Raw genomic sequence first — 26,741 nt, forward strand, 5'->3', positions numbered from 1 at the left:
TGATTATGAATGGAGGTTGCGAGACTCCCCTTCATCCTGCATAGAAGATGCGTCTTTGAGCCCCACGGCTTAGCATTGCTGCAACCTGCTCGACGCAAATACCACGCGGGTAACCTACTTTCGAAAAAAAATCAGTGCATATACTGGAAGGCTGCTTCTTCAACGTCATTAAAATACCTCCAAGAAGACAAATAATGAGGAAAGAATTCGCAGTCTTTCCTTGCGCACTTTTGCGCTTTATGCTTTATTTCTAGGGTCAGAAAAAATAAACTTTGATATATCTAGGGTGATGTTGCATTCCCTGCAAACCATTACTGTTCTTTCAACAACCTTTTGAAACAGCTTAATCGCTTTGTATAATTTATTGTGTTTAGTGTAGCAGAAATTATAAACTTCATTAGATGCGACCTTCAATGAGATTATGAACTTCAATCAGGTTTACAAAACCACCTGAAAGTTTTAAAAGAAGGCAGCTCATTTCTTGATATTTCTGAACTCCTACTTATCTCTCGTGAATAAGTTTTAAGAATTATTTTCATTAATTTGTCAGTTATTTACCAAATAATTTGACTTGAGCTGTAGAAATATGGTATAAAAATAAAATTTAGACAAAATAAGCATTTTAAAAAGAATAAAAAAAATTGTTTTTGCACTAAAAAATATTTTCATCTACCCTTTCTTTCCATACATTAGTAACAATAATTGAGAGCAACATTCTGATAAGATTCAAAATTAGCGTCACATCTCATTTTAAATATAGACATATATTTTGTACATGTATTATTGTCTAGAAGGCGATACATATAAGAGCGAGTGCGGCTCACTCAAGGAACAAAACGTCATGCGTTCGTGAACCAGAAGAAAACACGAACGTCTGGTGGCCGAGGGGCGAAGTCAGACGTCTTTCGCTTTTTCAGATTAATTCGCCAAGAGAGTGAGCAGCCAACAGGTGCCGCAGACACAGCCTCGAAGCGCCCGGCCATTTTTCACTTCACTCCTCGCAATATACATAGCACTTTCGCCCCCTTTGATCTGCGGAAAGTCACCGTGAGCAGGGCGCCAAAAGAAGCGTGTCATGCTCCAGTGTGCAAATTAGCCGCGTACTGGCTAAGTTTTCAAAACCGGCGTTTTATTACTTCTGCTCTGACAGGAAAAACGCGGGATTTTTTAGTAATCTGATAGGTCGTCAATTTTTTATGGTTGTTCAAAATTAGAATCTTATTTTTCACTGACTTGTCGTTAGGGCGAAAACACAATTTTTTTCAACAAACATTACATTTTTGGATAATTTTTTAGAATAAACTCATTATTAATGCGTGGGATTTTTAAAATTGTTCATCAGGTTTTTTTGCCAAGACGCAAGAAATGTCAGGTTTTTCCCATATGAAGGTAATTTTCTGTAAAATTGTCCACACTCTCAAATTACCATATAAGGTTAAAGAAAACTTGAAAAAATTAATCACGTTAAACTATGAATACTGTTGGGGGAAATGTATGTATACTTTATTATTTATACTTTAAAGCTCAGAAAAGTATTTCTGGAAACTGGAGTCTTTTTTGTCAATATTCCACCCTTTTGCCAAACCCTGACCAACGTTTATTTACATATTTTAAGAGGAAACAATTGTCTGCAACTTACAATATGTTTTGTGGCGATGCACATCAGCTGGATTGATAAATTATTAAACCCACAAATCCTACTTTAATTCAATTTAGCAGCTTTTTGGTAAATATTGGCGGGGACAAGGAAAGCAGCAAATCAAGCCGGACAGCCATCTGTGCTTTTGCCCCTTGAGGAGGGTAGCGAGAAGCATCAATCCCGATTTGTAATTCAATAGGCGGACGCGTGTGCGGCCGGCAAATTCATTTGATTCGACCTCTGCCGGCGGCTAGGCAGGAATTAATGTCTCCAGGCTCCGGCGCACACTCCATAAATTAGCGCCGTCTGCTGATTTAAGAGGCCAATATAAGGCGTCCACGAGACACGTCCGATGCTTTTTGCACTCGGAGACTAAGGTTCTCTACCTTTGACAGACTTGTTGCAGCCTTGTCGCTGCTGCTGCTGCTTTCTTGGACACTTTGCTCTTTGTGCTCTTTTCTGCTTTTTGCCGCTTCAAACGCACACACACTCGCGACAGTGAGACGTGTCCTCAGGCAAGCTTCTGGATCGAGTTTTTCCCCTTTACTCCCCAAGCGCGGCTGGAATTGAACATTGGGATTGCTTGAGAGAAAAAAGAGCTGGAGCAAAATGTAATCCGGATATATGTGGAGAGAACTTTTTTGTTCAAAACTCTCGCAATCTGATCACGGATGAAAGAAAGAGTCCGTGCAATCTAAAGGGCCTCCTGCAGAAAGCATCATTATTTTTTCATGATCCGCCAGCTTTGTTGAATTTACTAATCTACACATGCGAAGTTTAAGTTTTTGATGGAATCGTTGAATTTGTGAAGGATTTCGTTATTTAGGTGGAATGATTATAGCATTCCACCTAAATTATGATTATGTCATTTTTGACGTTCTGAGAAAAACTTACAACTTTCCGGAAGTTTGTAGATTTTGAATGGCTAGCTTTAGAGCAAAAGAAATTCGAGAAATGCTGGCCATACTTTGCTTGTAGTGTTTTTATTTTATTTCCGAAAAAAGAAAATATATTTTTCAATTTTCATTGATGAAGTCGAAAATAGAGTGGAAGCAGCTTCCTTGTGGATATATACATATAGTGAGTGAGTCATTAAAATATGCATGAAATGCATGAAGCAGTTTGCTATACACCGAGAAAGCTTAGCTCTTTCAGCTTCTAATTTCAATTTTGAAATAATGAAAACCCTGAGTGCTTCTGCCTTCATAGGATTGTTCCAAAATTAATAAATTGGTCCTACAAAAAACTTGCTTTGAAACACCAGAAAAAACTGTGATAGATATCCCAGACAGGAAGTTTTTCATCCTGGCTTCGCCGTCGAAAACCGACGACGGATACGGTTCACAAAGTTTGACGCGTCCATTATCAAATTTGCAAGTTGGTTCAGTCTGGAAGGGCATTATCCAAACGAAGAATGATTTTTGCAGGCTGAAAGATGCGTCAATGGCAAATTGGGAAAGAAGCTGAGCTGCAATTAAATTGACACCCGATCCCGGTGCTGCCTGCCTGGAGCAACGGAGCACGAATTGCATTCCGCAGGGGAGTCACTCATCGCATCGCGTGTCTGCGCCGTTCGGGAGGGCGAATGCTCAGGCATCTCTCGCCCAGAATTAAATTACTCGCCATTCATCCTCCGTCAGCAGCAGATGCGGCGAACGCGTTGGAATGAGAGCCATTTCGATCCGAACCCTTAATTGATGGCGGGAACGAGTGGATCACGCGGTTAATTGAGTTTCAAACTCGTTCTCGGCGACGTTTTCATTCGTTGGCTATGTGCATGATTTTCATCTCCAACCAAGTAATTTGCATTTCATTTTTCGTTCGAGCTTCACAAGCGAGTGGATGGCCTCTCCACGTTGAAAAATAAAGTGTCCTTCTATTGTGCATTCCTCACGGAATTTAACGTTCTGAAAACCAAAATCGGTTCAGCCAATCATGGTAAAGCAATGACAACATTGTCTTAATATTTTTTTGTTTCTTCTCTGTGATTGTTGTTTTAACACATCAAACGAAATCGTTTTCGTCACGACGCAGTAGGTTTTATTATGAAATCACGATGAAAGACCCCGATATTGTTAATTGACCATCTCTGTTGACGTCTTTAAACACCACAGATTTTTCCGAGTGTCGAGGTTATTATATAAAAAAAGATATTCAACCTTCAGTTCTTATAGCTTTTAATTCATAAAATAAATACGGGTTTGCATTTGCAACTACTCAGTTTATAATTTTTCATTTACAAAATCTCTTTTGCTTAAAAATAGCGCATGAAAAAAGAGACTTTTGGAGATGCTCGTATCAAGAAACATTTTAAGACAGATTCATTTAAGAATTTGTTCAATTAACGAATACAACTAATTTTCAAGGGGTGAATTTCTTGTCTAATCTCTATTTCGATTTTTTTTTTTTGGTACGATGAGAAATATGTGACCTACAAAAGATATTTAAAATAGAATCCGCTTCAATTTTATGCTTCGCATCCGCAATTCTCTTTCTTTTATAAATATAAGTATCGATTTTAAAGACATAAGCGTTTTTTTCACAGACAGAAGGAAAAAAGTGTGTTAAAATTACAAACAACACAGAGTGCCTTTTAAAAAGGACTGCAGCAGTCAAATCTGCCATTCCTTTTTATGTTTGCGCTCGGAGCATGCAAACAAACTTTTCCGATTCAGCGGCAAGAAAGGAATTTAAATTTGCACACGGACAAACAAACACTGGAGTTATTGAAGCTTTCTTTTTGTATCTTCCAGCGCACTTTGTATCAAGACGGCAATTTTAAAATGCGCGAGTCAAATTTTGCCAGCGTGCCTCTGCGTCGGAGAGTGAGAGAGAGAGAGAGAGAGAGAGAGATGCTAAATTATTTATAGTTCGCTGCGAGTTTTTACACTCGGTTTGGCGCGCTCGCTCCATTTTTCGCTCCATTTGTTGTATTGCGCAACCCTTTGAGCCGTCTGCCCGGGCGTGCATTCTGTCCGCCCGCCACCGCCGCGCGAAAAGGGAAAACGTGATGAGGCAAGAAGAGCCGGCGTGCATATATACCACCCTCTCGCACCTAGCAAACTGTTTCTCCGTCTGCTTCGAGTGCGAGAGAGAAAGACAAAGGCCAAGACGGCAGACTTTCAATATTTATTTTTGATAAGCTTTATATCTGATATATTTTTTTAATTATTGGTATGATTTTTTTAAATTACATTTACTTAATGTAACAGTTGTGTATTATAGAGAAAAGAGTCTTATTTTGGAATGAAGTGGAATGATAATCTGAGAATCAAAAAATATATCGGTTTTGCACTTTAATATTTCGTAAATGCTGCTGTTGATTTACACCAACAAAAATGCTCTATGCAGTAAATTATGATATAATGAACAAATCACCGCTAAACTCGTCAACAGCTCCATTTTTCGACATAGCTGGCAAAATTAGGATTTGTCCTTCCTTCATAATATTGCTTATTTTCTGAAATTAAAGTTAGACAATTATTGAAGAAGATCTTTTCTTTCCTCGTGGACAGGGTTTTCGTAAGTTGTTTGCCAGGAGTGTTGCCTTTTCTCACACGCTTATATATATACCTTTTTAATGACATGCTATAACATGAATGTACTGTATTTGACAAAATGTGAGAATAAACAACAATACTTAATCGTCCGATTCAACTGTGTGTATTGTTTGCTTAGGTCAGCAAATAAAGTTTATTGTATGTAGGTCATCGTTAGCAGTTCTTCCTTTTCCGATACCATATAGCTATAAATTTTGAAATAATGAACACGGCATGATGTTACAACTTCCGATCGTTACAACCACCAATTTTAGCAAATGATGACGACTTAACAGTGAATTAGTTCCTTTTTGCTTTGCCTGTGGAATTGACCATTGCAAAATTTTAACTGAACAAAATGATTTTGGGAATAAACATTCCGAAATCCCTCTGCTATTTAGGGATAAATTGATCGAGTGAGTAATTAATAGGCTGAGAGACAAAACGCAAATTAGAGGCCTCTACGCTTTGGACCAATAGCTAGTGTGCGACTCTGATTTCATTGGAGACCAACCCAAAAGCGTTTCTCGGTGAAATTCAATTTTTGCGTCCGCTTTTCTGCACGAGCACATCTCTCTCCGTCTTCAAATTGAATTCATGCTGGCAATTCTTCTCCAATTTAGCGCCCCACTAGCTGCTGCAGCCCGACACCAGCTTTCGCCTGTCGCGAGCGAGATAGGCAACCGGTGTGACGCGCCGCGATAACCATTCCGCTGCTCTTCAGCGCCCATCCTTCTTTGGTTATTTATTTTTTTCTGCGGCCGCGCGACGAGCCAATCACAAAAGGAAAATTGAACAATGCTGAATGGGATCTACGAAGCAGCAGTTTTAATTTCCTTTCTTTAAACTGTTTTCGCATCGAAAAGACAAACGCAGAAGCAGCAGTGCGGAAGAAATCGGATGAATATCGTAAATGGATGGGCGGAGAAATGTGAGAGCGGCTGGAAATAAATCTGCAGACAAGGCGCCGTGACATGAGGTGTAAACACTTTTTGGCCGTATCACAACAAGACTGAGCCGAGCAAACGGCCGACAATCACGTTTTAATCACTGAACCGAGAGAGGAAGGCGAGCGTGCGTCGGCGTCGGCAAAAGCGCGCACAAGGCTTTTCCCGATCGATCCTCTTCCTTCCTTCCGCCGAAAGCAACAAAAGAGAGAAGGCTTTCTTTCTTCCCTGTCGGTTGCCAGGGCGAAAAACTGCCTGTATCTGATACACGAGCTTTTCCCAGAGAACACCCTTCGGGGCTTGAATTCGCTTTCCCACAAAGTGCCCGAGAATGAAAACATTTGGCCTCAGCGCCGCTTTTAATATACGATGTTCATTTCGCTCTCTCACTCGCACTTTTGTTATTCCTGCCAATTTTAACTCGGCTCCAACTATATATAAAACACTCTTCACTTATCTCTCTTGCAAAGTGCTCCAGGTCTTTTGGAATTGCCTTGTTTAAATTGTTCACCTTGCTAATTGTGAGCTGAGCTTGCTTTTGATTAATGGCCCTCTTTATCTCGACTAATATTTTGAAATTTTGTCTAAGAAAATCACAGTTAAAAAGAAAAGGTAGGAAAAACTCCATTATCAAGTCAAAAATTTCGCCAGATTAAAATAAAAAAAAATGTAAAGCAAGAATAACAAGAATATTTTTTATTCCGTTTAAGGAAACAGAGATATCTAAGAGTTATCTTCAGATTTCAGCCACGGAAAAGTTCTAGTTTTTTGGTCTTCAATGGCGGGAAAATGGTCTGCTACAACGAGAAATAATCCTGGTGATAAAAGTAAAGTCCCAGCACCACCATTATTATTTCTTGCGGCTGCAAAAAGTAGGTTAAACACACTTTTCGCAACAGCGCAGCTAGCCGAGATGACAGCTAAATAAAGTCGTCGAATTTGAAAACAGGGCGTTCATCAGTGTCGGTTGTTTTGTATTTTTGTGGGGAAAAAGTGTAACCGCAGAGAGATAAAAGTAATCTGCCAGAGTGTCTTTTGTCGCGGTAATTGCCAAACTTTGGTCCGTCGGTAGACAGTCATTACCGCAGTGGAACAAAAACATTTCAGGCTGCCTGTCGCTACACTAATTACGCTTTCACAGGAAGAAAAAGGACTTGGCTGACGAGAAGCACGCTTTAGGCCACCAGACGAAAATTAATCAAGAGCCCGTATAATTAATCAATTAAAATACGGCGTGTGTTTGACCAAATTAATTTTCGGCACCATGGGGTTGCTTGCTTGTTTTCGCAAAACCAGAACGAAAAATACTCTCTAGGGAGAATCAAAACACACAAGGCCCGGACTGGATCGACTTTTATTTGAACCTTGAAGTAAAAGATAACGCAGGGAGTCTCTAAATATGTAATATCAATGAGTTAACACTTCGGTAATTGTGGAACAAATCTATCAATAACAAAATTGATATTACAAAAATTAGTTAGAGGGCTCCGATTTTATTAGGCATGAAAAACTGTTTAAAGGGAAGATATCCTAAAACGAACTAAGTCGCCTTATCAGCAAAAAAAAAAAAAACACCCCAACAGCCACCGACCGCGGAAATAGATTAAATGGACTTTTTGATTGTATTCAGCTATTGACAATGAGTGAAATCGATCGTTTTTAGCGGCGATAAATACCTCTGCATAATAATGAGCGTTGCAGTGTTGTTTGCAGGAAAAGAGCGGCAGAAGATCATGATCACTTAAAAATTTCCCATTTTTCAGCCCGCCCTGATCTCAAGTTTTAGAGTTACTTGTAATTTTTTTATAGATGAGCATTAAATCATTCGTTCATTATTTATAGCAATAAATCGAGCTGTTAATAAGCAAACTTTACTCATGAAAAATAGAAGACTGCGAACAGTATTTAAGCACGTAGAGAGTGAGAATGATTTTTATATATGCGAAAACTTGGTAAACATACCCATGAAATTATCCGCCTTAGAAAAACACATACAAAAATATGGAAATATATTGTTTGAATAATGTCGGCATTAAAACAAAATAGTTTCTAGTCAAAATTGATATGCAATCCGGCCCTCACGGCACACGACATCGATCTCAATTTTAATTGAGCTTGGCAGATGATTATAATTATTATCGTCGTCGGCAGCGTCGTTATGCGCTGGAAAAGCGATTTTGGTGTTGGCGGCGCCAGCCTCATTAAAATTTCAATTTGGCCAAATGGCCCGATGAATGTTGCACAGCAGCCGCGTGCGCAGGAGCAAGGGATGGAAAATTCGCGTGTGCCGCTTAATCTGCTGCTTAAATCCGACCCGACGCATACAGATAGCTCTTTTCCATTAGCGCCTGTTTAATTGTGCATGACGCGATTTTTGACGTGTGCAAAGGAGCACACGCCTAAAAAGGATCCGATTGCCCCGCTGCTCGCTTTAGCGTATACATTTTCCGCTGAGAGAGCGGCTCGTTTTTCATTTCGCGAGTGCTGGCGCGGCATTTCAAGCCTTCATGAACTAAATTGCTGTTCTTCTTTTCCTCTCAATCTCTATGAGATGTTTTTTCTCCACTTTGCTTGGGGAAATTGGATTTGAATAGCTTTTGTTCATTAGCATGCTTTTGTCTTGTTGGAGAACTCGGAAAAGACGGATTAAGTTTTGAAATTTGTTAATTATAAAATGAAACGAACTGTCAGTGGAAAATTGATTACATTCAATTTTGCTCAAAATTATCACCTGTGTTAAATTTTCATCTTGAAACATTAATTTGCTTTAAGCGCGGCGTACATAGCCAGGCATAATCATATTTATTCCCAGAAAATTAAATTGAACTTTTCAAGTTTATTTCCACCAAATTATTATGTATGTGCTTATTTATAAAAATTTCTTCATATTAATTGAACTTAAGCATTAGACCCTGTTTCATATGCGAATAAACAGCAATTTAAAAACACTATGAAGGCAGTAATAAAAAATATATATTTTCTGTACTTATCAAAGCAGCAAATTTCCTACGAAATGAATGCTTCTCACCTGAAACAAAATGAGAAAGGGAGTTATTTAAAGAGACAATCAAGGCCAATGTTAACAAGCCACTTTTATATTTATTTGATAAAAAAGATACTAGATTCACGTCTGCGATCTGCGCGAGGCTGACTTTAACGACAAATTCACAGGGAGAGGCCGCAAGACCCTTGACCCGCGGGTCGTTCTTTTTACTTTCGGCGCTCATCCTCTTATGGTCAATTAATTTGACGCGAGGAGATGAGCGCACCTTGGCGCGAGCGGTCTATCGGTTTCACCTGGTCGAGACGCGCAGGCTGACGTAACTTTCTCACAGAAGATAGAGAGACAGAATCATGTCTCAAGGTGAGTTTATTTATCAAGCGACGCGTGTATACCGCGACCGCAATTCATCGAGTTCAAGAGGTGAAGTATCAAACGTCAAATCGGATGATCGCATCCTTTGACTCATCACAAACCCCTGAGGGAAAATTAATGTGCAAGTCAGATTCCATCGAAATTCGGCACGTTTGAAATATTTTTTTTATATTCTTGCTCAAAGTCAATGTTTGTGTTTGAAGCTAATCAAGTCTTTAATTTAGCTTGAATGCAGTCGTGAAAATATTTTTATACTTTAATGGCGTCGGAGAGAAATGGGTAGGGCTGTGAAACTTAAGACGACAATAATTATAGCATTCGTTGCGGAACCATCAACATGCAATCATGCGATTTTAAACCATTTGAAACTAACAATTATTAAAAACCAACTAAATGTCGGCTAAAAAGTCTGTGGTATTATCAACCGAATGTTTTTGGTTCTATCGCTGAAATTCTTTTCATTCAAGAGATCACCAGCGTGTAATTTTTAGAATTTTTAACGAAAATTTTGTTGATCTGTTTTTATTCGATAGTGCTATTGAAAAATTGTAAATAAAATTTTATATAATTTTATATTCAGAACAAATTCCTGCCTGTTTCATATTATTGAACGTGCAAAATATAAAAAGATCCAAAAAGTAATAGGAACGGTCAGATTTATCATCGATTTTAAATATGTTAAAATGAAAAAGGGAATCTAAAGCGTAGTTCAGACTCCATGGTTTTCTTCATTTGGCTATTTTTGCTCACAGTCCAATTCATATTTGTTTTCCAAGCTATAATAAAGTATTTAATTGAGCTTGAAGGTAGGAGCGAAATTATTTTTAAAATTTAACGGTGTCGGAGAGAAATGAGCGAGTGACGCGTCGCGTGCAAAATTTAGGCGAGTTGAAAAAGCTGCTTCAATGTTGTACGCGCACTTGTTTGTCCATTAATTAGTTTCTGCAGAGAGCGATGCCAGCCCAGCAGATTTACTCGGCGGTGACGCCCTGGCTTTTTCCTGCTAAAAACGACTCGTTGGGCAGTGAACGATTTGCTTTCAAATAGCGTGAAGCTCTTGCAAAAAGCTTTCAGCACACGTGCCAAGAAACGAGAAACTGGTTAAGCTTTATTTCATTTCAATTGATTAGCCTGTTTACTGTTTTTTTTTTTCAAATGTGTTCACAAAACATGACGCACATCACAAATTATGATAATTTTTCACACCCCTTGGAACCACTTGGTCGATAAATATTGCATTTTTGTGGTTAAAAAGCTGTAAATCCCTAAGGATCATGATTCGAGCGAAAAAAACACGGTGAATACGTGTCGGGCGAAATTAAAAATCGATCGATCGTTGCGTACTTTAGCACACTGCCCCTGGGGCGATTAATTAAACTGCAGAGTCGTACGTGGAGTGCCATGTGTGGCGGCGCTGTTCATATTTTTACTCTCGGGCAGCGCGCACAATCTGCACTAATAAAACGCTCGCCGTGTGTGTTTGTGTTTAGCTTTTTGTCGATGCCTGCCAAAACCACCAGCCGCAGCAGCTTCATTCCCTTTCATCTGGAGGGCCAGAAAAAGAGACCGGTTGAAAAATGTGTGGTGTTTGTCGCTAGACCCGGACTGCACTGCAAAATCGATTGCGCTAAAATACCTTTTGAACTCTGATTTAACAACAGTTTAATTATATGCTTCGTGATTTTTTTTATTTAATACCAAATGGGAATTAAAAATAGTGCAAAATCAATTGACTTACATTACATACTAATGATCACCAAGGGTTCAAAAAATTGTAATTTCTCAGGAAAAAAAACACTATGCATAATAAAACACCGTTTTTTGGCTAATACAACGTTATTCCGAAGCTTTGCGCATTTTCAATGCAAATGCAAATCAAAAGTCAAATCATGAGTATTTTATGTTAGACGAAAAAAATATTATTATTTATTTTCCATACTGCGGTCATCGTCTTATATACAGAAAAACGCGGAAAAAGTAAGTTAGACCTTAAACGATTTGTTTTTTCTGCGCAAAAAATCTGTGTTGCATGTAATTACACTCCTAAATTGGCGTGCCCTGTTAATCAATGTTATATAATTTAAAAAAAATAATCAAGCTTAATTATCAAATTTATCATTTCTGAATAGCTACAGCTGAAACTAATCCAGTTTAGGGTTGTTTTTGCATGAATTTTCTCGTAAACGGAATTTCGCTTTGTCATTCCTCCCAAATTCCTAAGTGACCTAAAAGGAGCTGAAATAGAACGGCCGAACCCAGGACGAGATAGATTATGCATGCCTCCTACAATGTTTTCGGGTGACGGCGCACAGAGAGGCACAGGCAGTCCGGGGCTGTGTGTTTGGTTGCTTTTTATTAGAAGGAGTGCGTGTGCGTCTGTTTTATTTATAAATTATGATAAACAGAGAGTCGGCAAAGGCGGCAGCAATCGACTCGCTGGCTCTCGGCGTGGCTGCTGCTGGTTTATCAATCATCCCCGGCGGGCTGATTCTTCTGAAATTATTTACAAGGCCCAAACGTCTCTTTAACGGCCGCTTAAAAAGATAAATCTCATTATTCGAGGCGCGCGCGGCTGCCGTTCCGCTCTAAAAACTGGGGGTGTTCCAAGAATTAAACATCAACGCCAAGCAGCACAGGGGTGCGAGAGCGAAATTTACAAGCTCGCCTGACACCGTGTGCGTGTGATTTCATGCCATGCTGATTTTTGGCTGGGCAGACACCGTTTAGTTTTTTTAATTGGCTGGTCCATGGAGCTTTTATTTGACGGCCCAGACGAAAGCTTTATTCGTCTTTTGCAAGGGCATTTAGTATTACGAAGCTGCAACAAATGGCCACAAAATCGCAGCTAGATACTATTAATGGTTACAAAATCAACTATCATTTAATAAAAAAAACTGGTAAAATTTTTATCAGGTTCCTACAATTTATTCTACATTAATTTTTAAATGTGTAGCATCTGTAAATAATTTGAAGATAAGATAAATATAAAATTATACGAACCATAGGAGTTGAACTGCGTTTTAATTATGTTATCAAAATTGCGCCAGATAAGATAAGGGGTTTTAGACTCGCAGGTTTGTGGCGATCAATCGACGAGGTAAGTGATCCTGCAGATCAGCAACCAATCGAATTAGCTTTTGAGAATGGATTCATCGGAAAATCCCGAGCTGTTTTCCAACTCGGCGCAAGGGTAACTTTACCGATTAATTTTAATAAATTCTGAGAGACACATGAGTTGTATACGCACTCTAGAAGTGAATCTGAGAGAGCGGACGGAGCTATCAAGTCGAAAAGTTCGCCGCCTGTGACAGGCAAAAAAACCCTGCACGAAGACAAAGAAGACTTTTACAACATGCACCACGCAAGACGCGGAAGAGCGGTCATTTTCAACCAGATGAACTTCAAAAATGACACAAAACTGTTCAGAGAGGGAAGCGACGTAGACGAGAACAATTTGAAACGGGCATTTGAGAAAAACGGTTTTGAAGCCATTGTCTTCCGCGATTGTAACAAAGAGGAAATTGATTGCTTTTTTGACAAATGTGAGTATTGAAGAACACAATAGTCACAATAGTTAATTCAATTGACCAGTTGCATAAACCCTTAGTTATTAAAGCCGCCAACAGATGGCGCAACCACAGACTTTCTTAAAAATTTTGTTTTAAGCAATTTTAAGGCATTTCCGCTGCGATTTCAGACTCAATCTAGCTATTTTGCTTTTTTTAATTAATTTGCTAATTTTTGACGTGCTAAAAGCCAAAATCGGTTCAGCCATTCGCCGTAGAAACGTTTGTAAGGATTTTTTTATTTCAAAAAATAGTTTTTCACGATTCTACGGCGATTGGCTGAACCGATTTTGGTTTTCAGCACGTCAAAAATTAGCAAATTAATTGAAGAATGCACAGTAGCTAGATTGAGTCTGAAATCGCAGCGGAAGTGCCTTAAAATCGAAAGTCTACGGTGGCGCCATCTGTTGGCGGCTTCGAACACTTAGGGTTTATGCAACTGGTGAATTGTGACAGAATTTTTCAATACCTTTAATTTGCATTGATTGAATTTCTGAGCAGCTTTTAATGTGCGTGCGCCAACAAAAAACGACATACCATTCGTGCAAATACCAGTTATCACAAACACACAAGAATTCATTGAATCTCTATTTTACAGACAGAACCGATCCGAATCTCACCGATGAAGACTGTTTGGTAATTTGCTATCTCTCACACGGAGTGGAAAACGAAAAACTGTACACGGTCAAAGAGGGTGAATTTATCACGGTACAAGAGCTCCTAGATCCTTTCACGGCAGAAAGGTGTCCTCAAATGGCAGGCAAGCCGAAATTAGTGTTCGTCCAGGTATTAAGGAGTATTAAATGCGATAATCTGATCATTAAGAAATTTCATTAACTCTGCAGGCATGCAAAGGGCAAAAGATTGACAAGGGAAGCAAGATTCAGGTTGACGGGATAGGAAAATTACGGAATTATGAGCAGAAAACATTTAACCAACAAAGCTTCACAATCCCGAACAACGCAGATTTCTTTGTAGCGTACTCAACCTGCGAAGGCAACCAAAAAAAATATTCTCAAAAATACGATTAAATCTTTATCTTGGAATATTACAGGTTACGCGTCCCTGCGGGACACGAATGACGGGAGCTGGTTCGTTCAATGTCTTTGCAAGCAACTGGAGAAAGAGGAAACGCAGAGCATGAGCATTTTCCAGTGGATGACCAAAGTGAACCGCATGGTCGCGATGGAACAAGCCGATAACGTTCCCTTAATGCTAGGGGCTGACCAGGTGATTCTTGAAAGGGTCAAGCAATGCTCGGCGTTCACCTCTCGACTGACAAAGGATTTGATTCTTGCACCGAAAGTCACCCGTAGAAATTAACTTTTTACCAATAAAAACCGGTTCTTCCTGTTTACATGATTATAATGGCAGCAAATCAGAAAACGTTAATCTTAACTAATTATACTAGATTATTTTTTAACTTTATAAAGACCTCGTTTGTTCGGGTTGTTCATACATTTTAACATACTCATGAGGTTATGCTAGGCTTAAATCTAAGTATTTATTTTTTAACTTGACTCGCTATACATAATAATTTACAAGTAGTGGTTAATGGTTTCAAGAAATTTGGTAATGATAATAAAATTGAATTTTTCACTTTTTTTTAATTTGTCTTTGATGATACCAAAACTGTGATCTCGGTATTGGAGCTGCTTATATGCATGTGGCCAGGTTTACAGCTCATTAACGCTAATTGATTACGCTCGTATTGATTAGACTAAGACGACACTCTCGATGAAAATAATGATGCGATCGTGACGTCAGCAGCTGCGAATTAATCCGAGCACACCAACAAAGGAGGGAAACACACACCCCAACAGTAGCCTCGCTGGCGTTTCCTCCCTAGCTTTCAATACGTGTGCGTGCTGAGCGGCTACAATGCTTTGAATTATGTGTTGACGGCCGTTCTGAATGGCCCACCTGGGCCGCTATCTGCCAAATTAATTGGACACACAAACAGGTAGCCTTTTGCCACTTTTTGCCCTTTCGACAATACTTGAAGAGGTCGGCGACCTCTCGGCACAAAGAAATCTCTTTCAACGTTCAAGGGGCGCGGGACATAAAACTACTGACAGTGAGTTTTTAAATCCAATTTTGGTTTTAGAATTTTTCCTTCAATCGATAAATGCAACCGTAATTAGAGGAACCAGAAGAGTTTTCTTTTATTTTGTTATTGAAGCAAATTTGTTCGCAAAAATAATAAGCAAATTTTCGGTTGAGTTTTGAAAATTAGACTTTTTTCTCTAATTTGAAAGCTTTGTTGTGCAGTCTTATTATTTCACTCAGGCGCAATTGTTTACTTGCAGAGGCCCTCATGCTTGTCCAGGGAGGGTTTCTGGGCTGTCGAGAGGGTGCCTCACTTGTTTTGATAAATCGGCTCTTGCGTTGCGAAAGAGCCGCTGCCCAGACGGGCGGAAACTCGTTGTTTCCAAGCTAATTAGAGAAATTGCTCTCGCTATTGATTTTCCAAGCACTTCAAAAAGGATGATCACGGTGGCTGAGGGCATTTTCTCTCTTCAGCGAGGAATATTAATTTCAATGCTAATTTCTACACTTGTGTTGCTTTTGTAGGAGCTCCGACAATTTAATTAAAACTCTGCGAAACAATTTTTGTGAAATGAAAGTTGGGGCAAATTAGATAAAAGTGTTAAGGTGCTTCTCCCAACTCCAAGCGCAACAAATAACCTTTCTTCAACCTTTTATTCTGAAATTACACAAACTTTTCCTTTCATTCTTGAGAATTTGGCATAAGGAAAGGAAAAGAAGGTTTAAGTAAAATGTTATAGGTCTTTAAGCAAGTCTTTTGGCTTTTACCAATATAAATTTACATTAATCCGCAACACAAACTTTCAGTTCGAAATAATTTAATTAAAGCAAAGTTTCATCGTGAAAATTTGGCTAGAGCAAATCTATTTCTATCTTCCACCTCTCAAACGCATCCTCTGGGCCCGTGCAATTTGTTGAGAAAGCTATTGAGTTGAAGGGCGGTCGGCTTGGGTTTGTTTCAAGTGGTTTTCCGGAGCAGAGAGAGCCACCACAGCAGCAACTTGTGATGCTCGTCTGGAAACGCAAAGGCGGTGGACCTATTGCGTCCGCAGCCGAAAAGGAAGTCAACAATTTTTCAAGTCGCAAAACAGGCCGCAGTCCACTTTGTTTCCGTGCCGGGTTATGAATGAATCGGAAGCACGCCACCGACGAGTGCGGGGATGAATGCGAGGCACGATCCAATAAGCCAATGTGCTCCTGTTCCCATCGGATGCACACTGCGAGAGTCAGTTTTAATAAGACTGTGTTTCAAACGCTGCAAGAAGGAAGTTCTCTTGTGGTAGAAACAAGCCCCGCCTCAAGAACGGGCCCATCATAATTTTTAGGGAAATTATTGGGTAAAATTATTCATATTAATTTAAAAAAATGACGGAAAAATCTTTACTTTATTTTCTTTTGACTGATAATGCGAAACACCTTTCACACCTTTCATACTCATTCTTTTCCCCCTATAATTTTCAATTTATCACCAGTCAAGCCCTCACTTGAGAAGGCCTTGTATCCTGATGCTTCACGGCTTTCCACTTTTTCTTTTCTTTTCTTGCGTCAGCCTTTGTGCATGGGAAAGCGACGGGCGGATTTTGTTGCGACGTGAGAATTTTCTGCTTTTCCGACCCTCGGCTTGCATTGTGAGACGGAGATTTTCGAGCGTGCTTCTTCAAATCTCCAGCTATTTTTGTCACGTTATTCCGTTGATTTCGAGGCAGATTTTTCCACTTTTGCCTCCTCTCAAAGGTGGCTTTTACATCATAGCCCGAGCCGTATTCAAGTCTCAGCCTTAGTTGATTTTCAAACGAGCAAAAAAGCTTTTCGCGTGTATCGTTACTTTCCGCGTGACAAAATAACGAGTCACTCAGCATGGTATTGGCAACAATACCGGAAATTTTAAATCTAAGCTTAGTCTTATTTTAGCCGTCCGCGCACAGGACTTCATAAAATGGTGTTAAAAATTGAGTATTATGAATAGTTGGAGGTGTGTTAAATTCATATTCCTTGTACGGCTGAGGAGTAAAGAATTTAAAAAAAACAGTGCAAGAGACCAATAACAGAATCACACCAGTGCAGTGACGTATTCTGTTACTGGTCTCCTTGCACAATTTTTACTTTTTTCCCTTTTTAGTAGCACACGCAAATAAAAAATGTGTTTTTACTGCAAGTTTAAGATAATCCCGCGTTCTTGCTAATGGACGTTTTGCTCTAAAAAGTGGCAAAAGAGATGAAAGGCAGGGTAAAATTCAAATGAAAATATCTTTACGAGACATTTTCCGTCGTTACCCAGGGTTTTCTGCTAAATCAGCTCGTAATCTCCAGCACACAGAGTACACAGAAAGGCGCTCAAAGCAAACCAACTTCAAAGTGAGATATATGCATTCATCGCCGACGCAAATAAAAACACAATGGCCACGCTCCCCAACGCTGGCCGAGCAATCATTTGAGACGAGAAGGAAAATACTGGGAAACATAGGCACGGGGAGACGAAAACAGGTCATTTCATGCAATGCCAAGCAATTTCCTCATGGAGAAACTTTTTGCCTCTTGAGGGCTGCAGGACCACAAGTTTTGCAAAGTGTGGCACTGACTCTGAAGGAAGAGTTAGAAAAAACATTCTTACGGGTCAAGGAAATTCGTGGAGATGTTTATTTTTCCAACATGGTTTTTAATAGTGAGAAACCTCTGTTTAGAGCCCTACAACTACACACAAGGCCAAGATTCGACTGGCGATTTCTCACGTCTTTGCTAGCGTTTCGCAAGAGGAAGGGACTCAGCAAATCCAATTTAATTGCAAAAGTTGCCAACTTGCAGCCTCTCAAGGATGATAATAACATACCCTCTTTTAAGTAAGGTCTGCCAGACGTCGGTATTGATTTTTAATCAGCCATTATTTTCTCATTATTAACCCTTTTAGACGAGTTGCAAATCGATTGGGTCCCTTTATCTTTGATCAGCAAAGTCAGCTCCAAGAGCGGCTAGTTCAAACAAAGGCTGCTCGAGTTGTGCAGCTTCGCGTTTGTCTTCTTGTACTGCTCCGAGGAGAATACGCGTCCCTCGTGCATTTTATCGAGTTCACCATGATTTTATATATATTTACATTGCTCGCGAGGAGTTGCAGGTGCGGAAAAGTTGGGCACGTGATGCACCATATTCCACTTGGGCCACCGACTCTGGCGAGGGATTTATTATCAAGCTGTCTGCCGTCCAACTTCCGATGTAATGCAATATTTATTCCCAAAGTGAATTCTTGTTCTTGACTTTTGTCTACAAATAGTGGAAAAACTTTGTGGAGAAAAATGCAGATATGTGGTGGAAAAACATATCTGCAAGGTGTTGCTGATCGGGAAGTTAGCTGCTGAGTTTTCGTTATTTTCATGTAAAAAATATTACTGTCAGACTGATTTACTTTTAGACAACAAATGAGCACGAATAACGCTATTTAAGGCTTCTGAACTATTTATGGGGCCAAAAAGTGCATGCATAAAAGTACATTTTTCAATCAATTGCAAGGTTCTTATTTCTTGGTATAATTATGGCAGTCTTGTTTCCAGTACGTTTCGTGTTTATATTCTGTCTCCTGAAAAATGATGCTCATCCCTTGATGCAAAAACAGAATCGGAAACATGTAGAAATGTCTACATTTCGCTCGTTTCCACCTCGCGGATATATGTAGCTTAATAGGAGCTGCTGCTAATGGCGCGAGTATCGAGTGTCAGTGCTCATTCGAGCTATATTTTTCGCTCTCGAGACTCCCCCGTGCATCCTTGACACCACTCAACCCACTTGCATACATTGCCGAGGTAATGAGCAGTCGTGATTGGGCGAGCGGGAAAACTGAATTGTTCCGAGTGATACTTTTTTCAATTTGTGCCTCTTGCCGGTCACGATATAATGACATCATCATCTCTCTCTCTCTCCGCCAGCATTGAGCCTCTATTAAGGTAATTAAGTTAAGTGGTAGATGATGGAATATGGGCTTTGTTACACATTTGTCATGTGACAGTGCTGAGAAATGATACTATATTAATTTTTTTAACAGTCCCAAGAGGCAAATGTCAACACCGGCGCACGGCGCAGCAGTTACATAAATCAAAACCTGAGAATTATAAATTTTTCTAGACGCATCCAAAATAAATGAAAATATATCATCTCCAGGCTTTTGTAATGCGATATCTCAGTAATTTTTCATGGGTTTTAAATAAAAACGAAAACAATCTTATTCTGTTATGAAAAAAACATTATCATTCAAATTGCTTTTTCTGATAAAAAAATGGACGCGGAAAAGGCCAAACGGACAATTGTGTGAATCCTGCTAAGATATGATTGTATTAATTTTTTACATTCAGAAAAAGCTAATGTCAACGCAGTCACAACAACAGTTAATTTGACTAGGACCTTATAATTACACGTCCAGCAGAAGTGATTTGAAAGATTTTAGAGATTTAAATTTTCAGGAAGCATGCTATTCCGCATCTGCTGAAAAGGCTTGGCATGTATTTTTCGACTAGAATAATTGTGTTTTAACGCGGCAAAGGTCGGAGCGGCTCTCTCGTCTCGTAAATTGCGCTGGGGACAGGCGAGATTTGTTCGTAGACGCTTTTAATTAAGACGCGCACGCCAAGTGAGAGAAAAAATGCTGGCGAATCCCCGCGAATGCGGCCGCTTTGTCAACTTCCTGCGCCGTATTTATCGTCCGCCCTCCGTTCGCTCTCTCACTCTCTTCTTTTTCGCTAACTCCAATTGGAATTCCGTTCTACTGGCCGAGTCGCGTGGAAAATGAACCCTCGCTTCGTCTGCTGGGAAATTGAGAGTTATTCGATGGGAATTTGAGCGAATATTGGACTGTGCGCACGACCCGGCATTTGCAGCGTGACATTTCCGAATAGAGGGCAGATTTCCTAAATCTGAAGTGTGTAAATAGATCGACCTTAGCTGTGATATTGGCCTGGCAAGTGAAAAGGGCGTCCCAACAGAATAAAGGCAGAGCTGCATCATGATTCTATTGAAATTGGATTTTGTTAGAAGGGAATTCTGGGTCATTTGAAACAGCCAGAAATTTATTAAATTAAACTTGTGCAATATGCGTAGAAATTTGCCCTTGCAAGAAGAGCTTTCTTTTTAAAAAAAATTAAAATACGTATAAGGGGCGCGAGTTTGGCTTTATAACTCAGTGGCCATGAGTGCTAGAGATAAAAATCTTTACTGGTGAAATTTTAAAATCGTTCTGGAAAAATGTGTCATCTTCCAAATTTCCCGGCATATAAGCTGTTTTAAAAATTAACTTGTATTTACCAGATTGTATACAATGCAATCCGCAAAAGAACTGAATGAGCCAAAATAAAGCTTGATAAAACTTTACATGAAGTAAAAAATCGCACATGATTCAAATCATCTCGCTAATCAGATTAAAAAATGCATCAATTTTTAAACGTGACCACTTTTCATCGCTCTTGTAAAACCAACCTGTACATTAAATTTAAAATTTAACTATTTTGGTCGAAGTGACGTTTAAAATCTCAGCTTCCCTGTAAAATAATTTATTCCCAGGGCAGGTGCGATCCGTATATCTGAGGGTTGACAGGCATTATTTCGAATCATTAAATTCGTGCTCAAGAAGCACACTAGCTTTCGAGCCTGGAGGCGCACATCAGCTTTGGAAATACATCATAAACCAATATGGAGAACGTGAGCTGGAACAAAACAGAGCCGAGAATTGAGAGAACAGGCCGCTTTGTTTATATGGCACAAAGCAGCATTGGATTCGGGAGCAGGATCCAGTCAGGCGAGAGAACAGCAGCAGCAGTTGTTCCTTATCGTCGGCAGCCAAGCGGGGCCAAATTAAATCATACTTGATCGCGAAGAGCCCGCTCATTATATTTAGCTCGGCGGGCGTGTGCACGCGTTCTCGTCGTCGTTGTCGTCGTCGTGCAGCTCTTTGCGAATATGAGAGTAAGTTGTTAAAACACAAGCACGTCACAAGCACTCGGGGATTTGCGCGAATAATCTCTGTTAATTGGTACTGCTGCTGCGTCGGGCCGAGTGCAGCGTGTGCGGCGAAATGCGTGTTTCGCAGAGATTAACCATTTTATTCCTGACGTCTTTCACAGAGAAGCAGGGTGCATAATGGTCGTTGCAGGCAATCGTGTTTAACAACTACTCGACACTGTGCCATTTTCGGCTACAGAAACACTGCCTGTTCCGCCCGGAAAACGGAGATCGTTGCAGCCCAGACAGCAGTTAATCTGCGAGTGCTCTGAAAACCGACGAAAATAGAACCATGCCACTTTAAGTGGACCATATTATAGCAGGAAATTTCTGCGAAGAGCCTTCAATACAAACCATGTTTGAAGTTTCCATTAAAAACAATTCACTATTTCACTTAAATAAATAAGAATTATTGAAAGTTGAAAAATGGGTTATTCTTCCGATTTATCTTTGTTTTAAGTTTTTTGCAACTCTCTTTGATAGGTGTAGAGTAATATTTTTAAAATTTTTGTTCAGTGATAGCTGATAATTCGTCTGAATTGGCTGGAACTGCGATGATAGTATCACAATTCAATTTGAATATTTTTCCACGCTGTGGTAGGTTGTAAAAATATTTTGTATCCACTAAAAACGAGCCTTTCAACTTTTACCACATGAAAAATTCTACGGATAATGAAAGGCCGCCATTTTTAAGCGTCTTTGTTCATGTTGGCGTGAGTTCCAATTTTTATTGGGGAATAATAGGATCGATCGAGATTTTGCAATACAATATTTAATTAATCGAAGCCGGATTTTCCCCTCTGTATAGAAGCTTTGACTAGTGTGGCGGCGATTCGGAGCAGAGCAAAGCAGAGTCAGGTCGCACGCAAATCGAAATTCGCCATCGCTCGCGATTTAATCAGCGGTGGTGCCGGCGGAAAAATTAATCTGCGCGACTCTGCTTCGGCAGAACGTGAAACGAAGCATCTCTGCCTCAACAAATTCCTCCGCATTCGCAGGGGCACATTATTATATTAAAATAAAAATCCACTGCGCAAGCCAGCCAGCCAACGATATAGACCCTTATTTAATGCAAGTGGGTCGGAATGATTGAATCGTGGATCGAATTAATATAAACGTATACGCGCGTATGCAAATGCTCGACAGCGCTGTGCTCCGGCAATTCCATCCAGTGAGGGAGAGAGAGACATACACACCGAGCCTTTGACGCTGCGTTATCAAAAGCCGCATGTGGGATTCAGTCGCAGATCAATACACGAAGAGGCGTGATTAAGGAAAATCTGACCTGGGTCAAGGTGCAAAGCCCTGGGATCTGCACCGTTCTCATAGAATTTGTTCTGAGAAATAAGCTATAAGCGATATTTCATTTTTCCTGGTGCAGGTTGAAAAACGTCCGAGAATGCACGAGGATAAAACGTTTCAACTCATTAAAATCTTTAGTGCAAAAAAGGAAAATAAAATGTAGGTCAATTTGTGCAACTTTTCAAGTTATTTAGTCATTAAAATGAGCCTTATTAAGAATTTGCAAAACTGCAAAAAGGTGTGGCTTATTTAACCATCCATACATTCTGATGGGTATAGGGTTAGGAAATTTAAATGAGATATTCAATTCTGCTCTTTTTAGACTATCATTTAGGAGCACATTTAAATGGTTTTAAACTGTTTACACTAAATTTACCTCCTCGACCATTTTCTACAAAAATGACATTTTAGGGGTTTGTAATTATTCTACCGGGTTGCAGCATTTAAACAAAGTTTTATGGTCACATTAAGTTTGCAAAATGTTTCGCTCCGGCTTTAAAAGTATTAATATTTTGTAATTCTCACTCTTCTGGTGTCTAAAAGTAACGACGCACAGAGAAAACAATAGCCATTTGTTTTAAATTCCTGTTGGGGATCAGAGAGTGTCAAATTTCCAATTTATTAAACAACAGGGGGATATTTTCATTCCATTTGCAAGTATCCAGTTTGAAAGCTGGATTCAATACACACAGACGCAGACCATAGATTGAGGATAATGTAGAGCTGAAATTAATCGAGGCCTCACTCACATACAAACACACGTAAACAGAGGGCGGACAGCGTGTGTGCTTAATTGCCACACGTGTGCACTCGCGCGCTGTGCCCTCAGGCAATGAGCATGTGATTAAACAGCTGATTATGGGTCTCACAGAGCAAACTGCACTCGATATCTTAACAACGAGACCATAACTGGAACTACATGGGTTAGATTTACATTTTTGCTGTCAGAGGGTTATTTAAGGGTTTGCAGTTTTTCATGGCCCGTTTTCCTGGAAAAACCCAACCAAGAAACGTACGGTTTTTCCAAACTAAACATTAAGCGGAAATTTTGGATTTTCATCCAAATTTTCTCGAAAACCACCAAAAAGTGCAATTTGAAAGCTTGAGAGGATGAAATGTATTTTTAAAAAGGTCAAGAAAATAGAATGAGTTTAAATCATAAGTCAAAATCAAAGCATAAGGTGTAAACCATACGGTCAATTGGCATACAAAATCGCAGTGAAATTTAATCCATCAATGCACTTTTCTTATTTCTGGAGCAAAGTGGAAGAGTTAAAAGTGACTATACTCGATTTTATGCTCTAAATCAGTGGTCTAACTTTTAGTTTGGTTTTCAGAAATGCCAAATTGATAAATTGTAGCAAAAAATTAAAACATTTTCCTGATTTTCCGATCGTGGAAAAGTGGGATTCCTGTTTTCATTTACTCAAAAAATAAAGCGATAAAAATTCCGTTTATTTCCGTTTATTTCCGTTTTTTTCTTTTTGTCATCTGTTCGCCCATTTGGTTAACCCCGGTCTGCGGCTATGCAATCGGTTTGGCTGGCATGAACAGCGTGTTGCATAAGAATCACGAAAAAAGCTGTGTTATATTCTAATGTGATAGAAATTTTGGGGGAAACGTTGAAAAATGGGCACTCAGCTTGGGAATTATTCAAACGCGAGAATTATACACTCTTCCTGCATTAAATCAGCAGATAACAAAGGAGGATCGTTAATTTTGGTCGGAAATATGCGCGCATTGCTGCACGCCAAGAGTGGAGCGAGATTGCGTGCCGCGGAAGTGGAGAGGAAAAGGATGAAAATCGGCGCCGATCGACGGAGTAAACTTTGCACGATTAATCAGCAGATTTTCGCCTCGTCACTGTCTGCCCACTTTCGCGACGAACCATCCTTTATTTTACCTTGGCCGCTCAAGGCCGAAGCGATTATTCAATATTTTTGGTGCCGAATGAGCCGATTCTAAGCTGCCTTTTATTTTATAGAATAGCACAGTGAACCGCATTGTTCGGGCGATACTAATTAACGCCACCACGCTCGTGCATTTTGTATGTATTCGGGTTATCGATCGTCGAGAGGAATTATGCATGCAATTACATAATCCGCGCATGAATGTGCTGTTGCTACGGCGAATAGATTAAAATTGGAAAATTGAGCTCTCGTCCTGCAGCGCTCGTGATGATTAATCGCGCACGGCGCTCATTCTATGCCGCTTCCTTCTGTGTTTAATTGATTTCGCTTGCAATATGGACTTTTTATTCATTTAGAGAGTATGATTACCAACATAAATGCACACTCAAATTCAAAAGGTAAAAACTCTCATGAACAATTCTGTTCATGTGACGAATAAAATTGAAATAACTTCGAGTTTCGCTGCTTTTGCAAATTACGAGCGGTTGGAACGTGAAAATATTTATATTTGTGAGTATATATGTGGCATGGCTATTGATGATTTTTGGTTGCATGATTTCCCTACCTGTGCATTCTCCATTCAAACGAATGATGAAGCACGTGTGTGGTACGCAATCACTTAAAGTGGAGTTGTTCTAAAGTGGGAAACAAATGAAATGATTTGCATTGTTGGCGGTATGGTTTGAATAGAGATATTATTGAGAATCAACTCTCCGATCCACTTTAACATGAGCTTAAAGCACTTGAAAATTGCTCTAGTAGATTTTTATTCCTTTTGACGAGATCAATCTATCAGTGAATGGCTGTGACCTGTGACAGGGAAACTCCTTGTTAAGAAACATAAAACGATTTCCGCAGGAGATTAACAAAGCTCATAATTTTAAAAGCATACAAAAGCTGTGCGGCACAACAATGCTGCTTGAGTAAAATTTTTATTAAATCAATCCTTGTTAGTTTATACAGTATGAAAGGAGTTTTGTTTCCACAGTGTCATTCTTTTTTAAAAGCAGTGAATAATTTTAATTTGAAGACCTTGCTGTAGTTACGGTCATACAAAGGTACGACATATTATTTAAAACTTAAATCTGAAATTGTATTTGGACAGAAAAATTGATAACTATTTGAAACCGAGTCTAGTTGCTACAGTTAAGGGCACAAGTCACACCTGGAACGCGAAAAATATTTCATTTACTGTCTTATAATGACGTTAAATTCTTCAAGTGTTACCGACTCTGGCTTAAGAAGTTGTGAACGATAGAGATCAGCAAGAGCAGGAGGTGATCGAGGCCCGGAAGCACCTGTCTGCTTTTTAGTTCTCACATATGATAATGCTGAACGCCGCGAGGAAGCAGAGGCAGGCAGAAAATTTAATCTGCTTTAAAAGCATTTTCGCAGCGAGAGAAGGCGGCGGCTCGTCTTGCGTCTCTCAAGAGATAATCAAGTGCAAGGAGGAAGGAACAGCATGTTGCGCACACGCCTCTCCTTCCAGAGCGCAGATGAGAGTGGTCTTTCTTTCGCGTTAGGACCCCCAAAACCAAACAATGGCCTCAGCTTTTAAACCCGAACAGTGAGAGCTTTGTCTTTTTTTGCATTATTTATCTCGCGCCTTCCTTCCCCTAGACACTAAAGAAGTTCGGATTTAGAAGCGGTGATAATGAGGACTGAGGACTCATTCATTCGCGGGCAGAGGAAGCTGCGAGTAAAAACACTAGCACTTTTGTTCTTCAAACGAGTGCGGCTGATTAGGCTTAAGTGTGATTATTAATTCTTCCCTCGGTTTGTTATTTTTATATTTTTTATGCAATGGAATGGAATGAACATTGGTAATTATTTAAATTCAGTGGCCTGTCCTGCTAACACCTAGATCAGACTTTCGTAGGAGAACTCACATTGTCACTGGATACGTGACAGCAAATTTTGTCATAATATAGATTTGCTGGCTTAAAAATGCATAGTTTATGTACATTACCCCATTTGTGACAGTAGCCGTTCATAGTAAAAGTTGAACTGTACCAACCTGGAACAGATAAAATTCAAAACATTAGCTGATACGTCAAAACAGAAAACTGATAAAACAACAATTAATCGTTTTCAGCACTTAAAAATTACTGAAGCGAAATCACTGGCATGCAGGCGTTCCCATCAATTCCCCAATATCACGGGCCGGTGCATTTTCAGCCGAAAAAAGAGGGAAAAGCAAACGCCGCTAGCCTCGAGACAAACGAGACGGAAAAGCCAATTTCAATAAATAACCGCTGTGCATCTCCGCAGAAATTTAATTTTCCGGATGAAATTCGCTTTGGCATCTGGCTTTGCTGGGGGAAAAAAACATCTTTTGGAAAAGTACTACTCTCTTTCCAGTTGTAAAATTAAATTCGAGCGAGAGCAAGCGTGGCCGGTGCTGGCGGCGCTGTGTTTTGATGGAAAGATCCATTTT

At 39.7% G+C, this 26,741-nt stretch overlaps 2 protein-coding genes across 3 annotated transcripts in view; one reads left to right on the top strand and one right to left on the bottom strand.

The window, feature by feature from the left end:
* Positions 1–26,741, bottom strand: part of LOC135946925 (ribonucleoprotein PTB-binding 1-like) — an 82,685-nt gene that overhangs the window by 14,121 nt on the left and 41,823 nt on the right. The window lies entirely within an intron of this gene.
* On the top strand, positions 12,572–14,670 carry LOC135946927 (caspase-1-like). Its single transcript, XM_065495420.1, has 5 exons — positions 12,572–12,691; positions 12,754–13,043; positions 13,666–13,853; positions 13,913–14,063; positions 14,122–14,670. The coding sequence occupies exons 1-5, from the start codon at positions 12,645–12,647 to the stop codon at positions 14,388–14,390; spliced, it is 945 nt and encodes a 314-aa protein (XP_065351492.1). The 5' UTR covers positions 12,572–12,644; the 3' UTR covers positions 14,391–14,670.

The sequence above is a fragment of the Cloeon dipterum genome, chromosome X (assembly GCF_949628265.1).
Source record: "Cloeon dipterum chromosome X, ieCloDipt1.1, whole genome shotgun sequence".
Classification (NCBI taxonomy): Eukaryota; Metazoa; Arthropoda; class Insecta; order Ephemeroptera; family Baetidae; genus Cloeon; species Cloeon dipterum.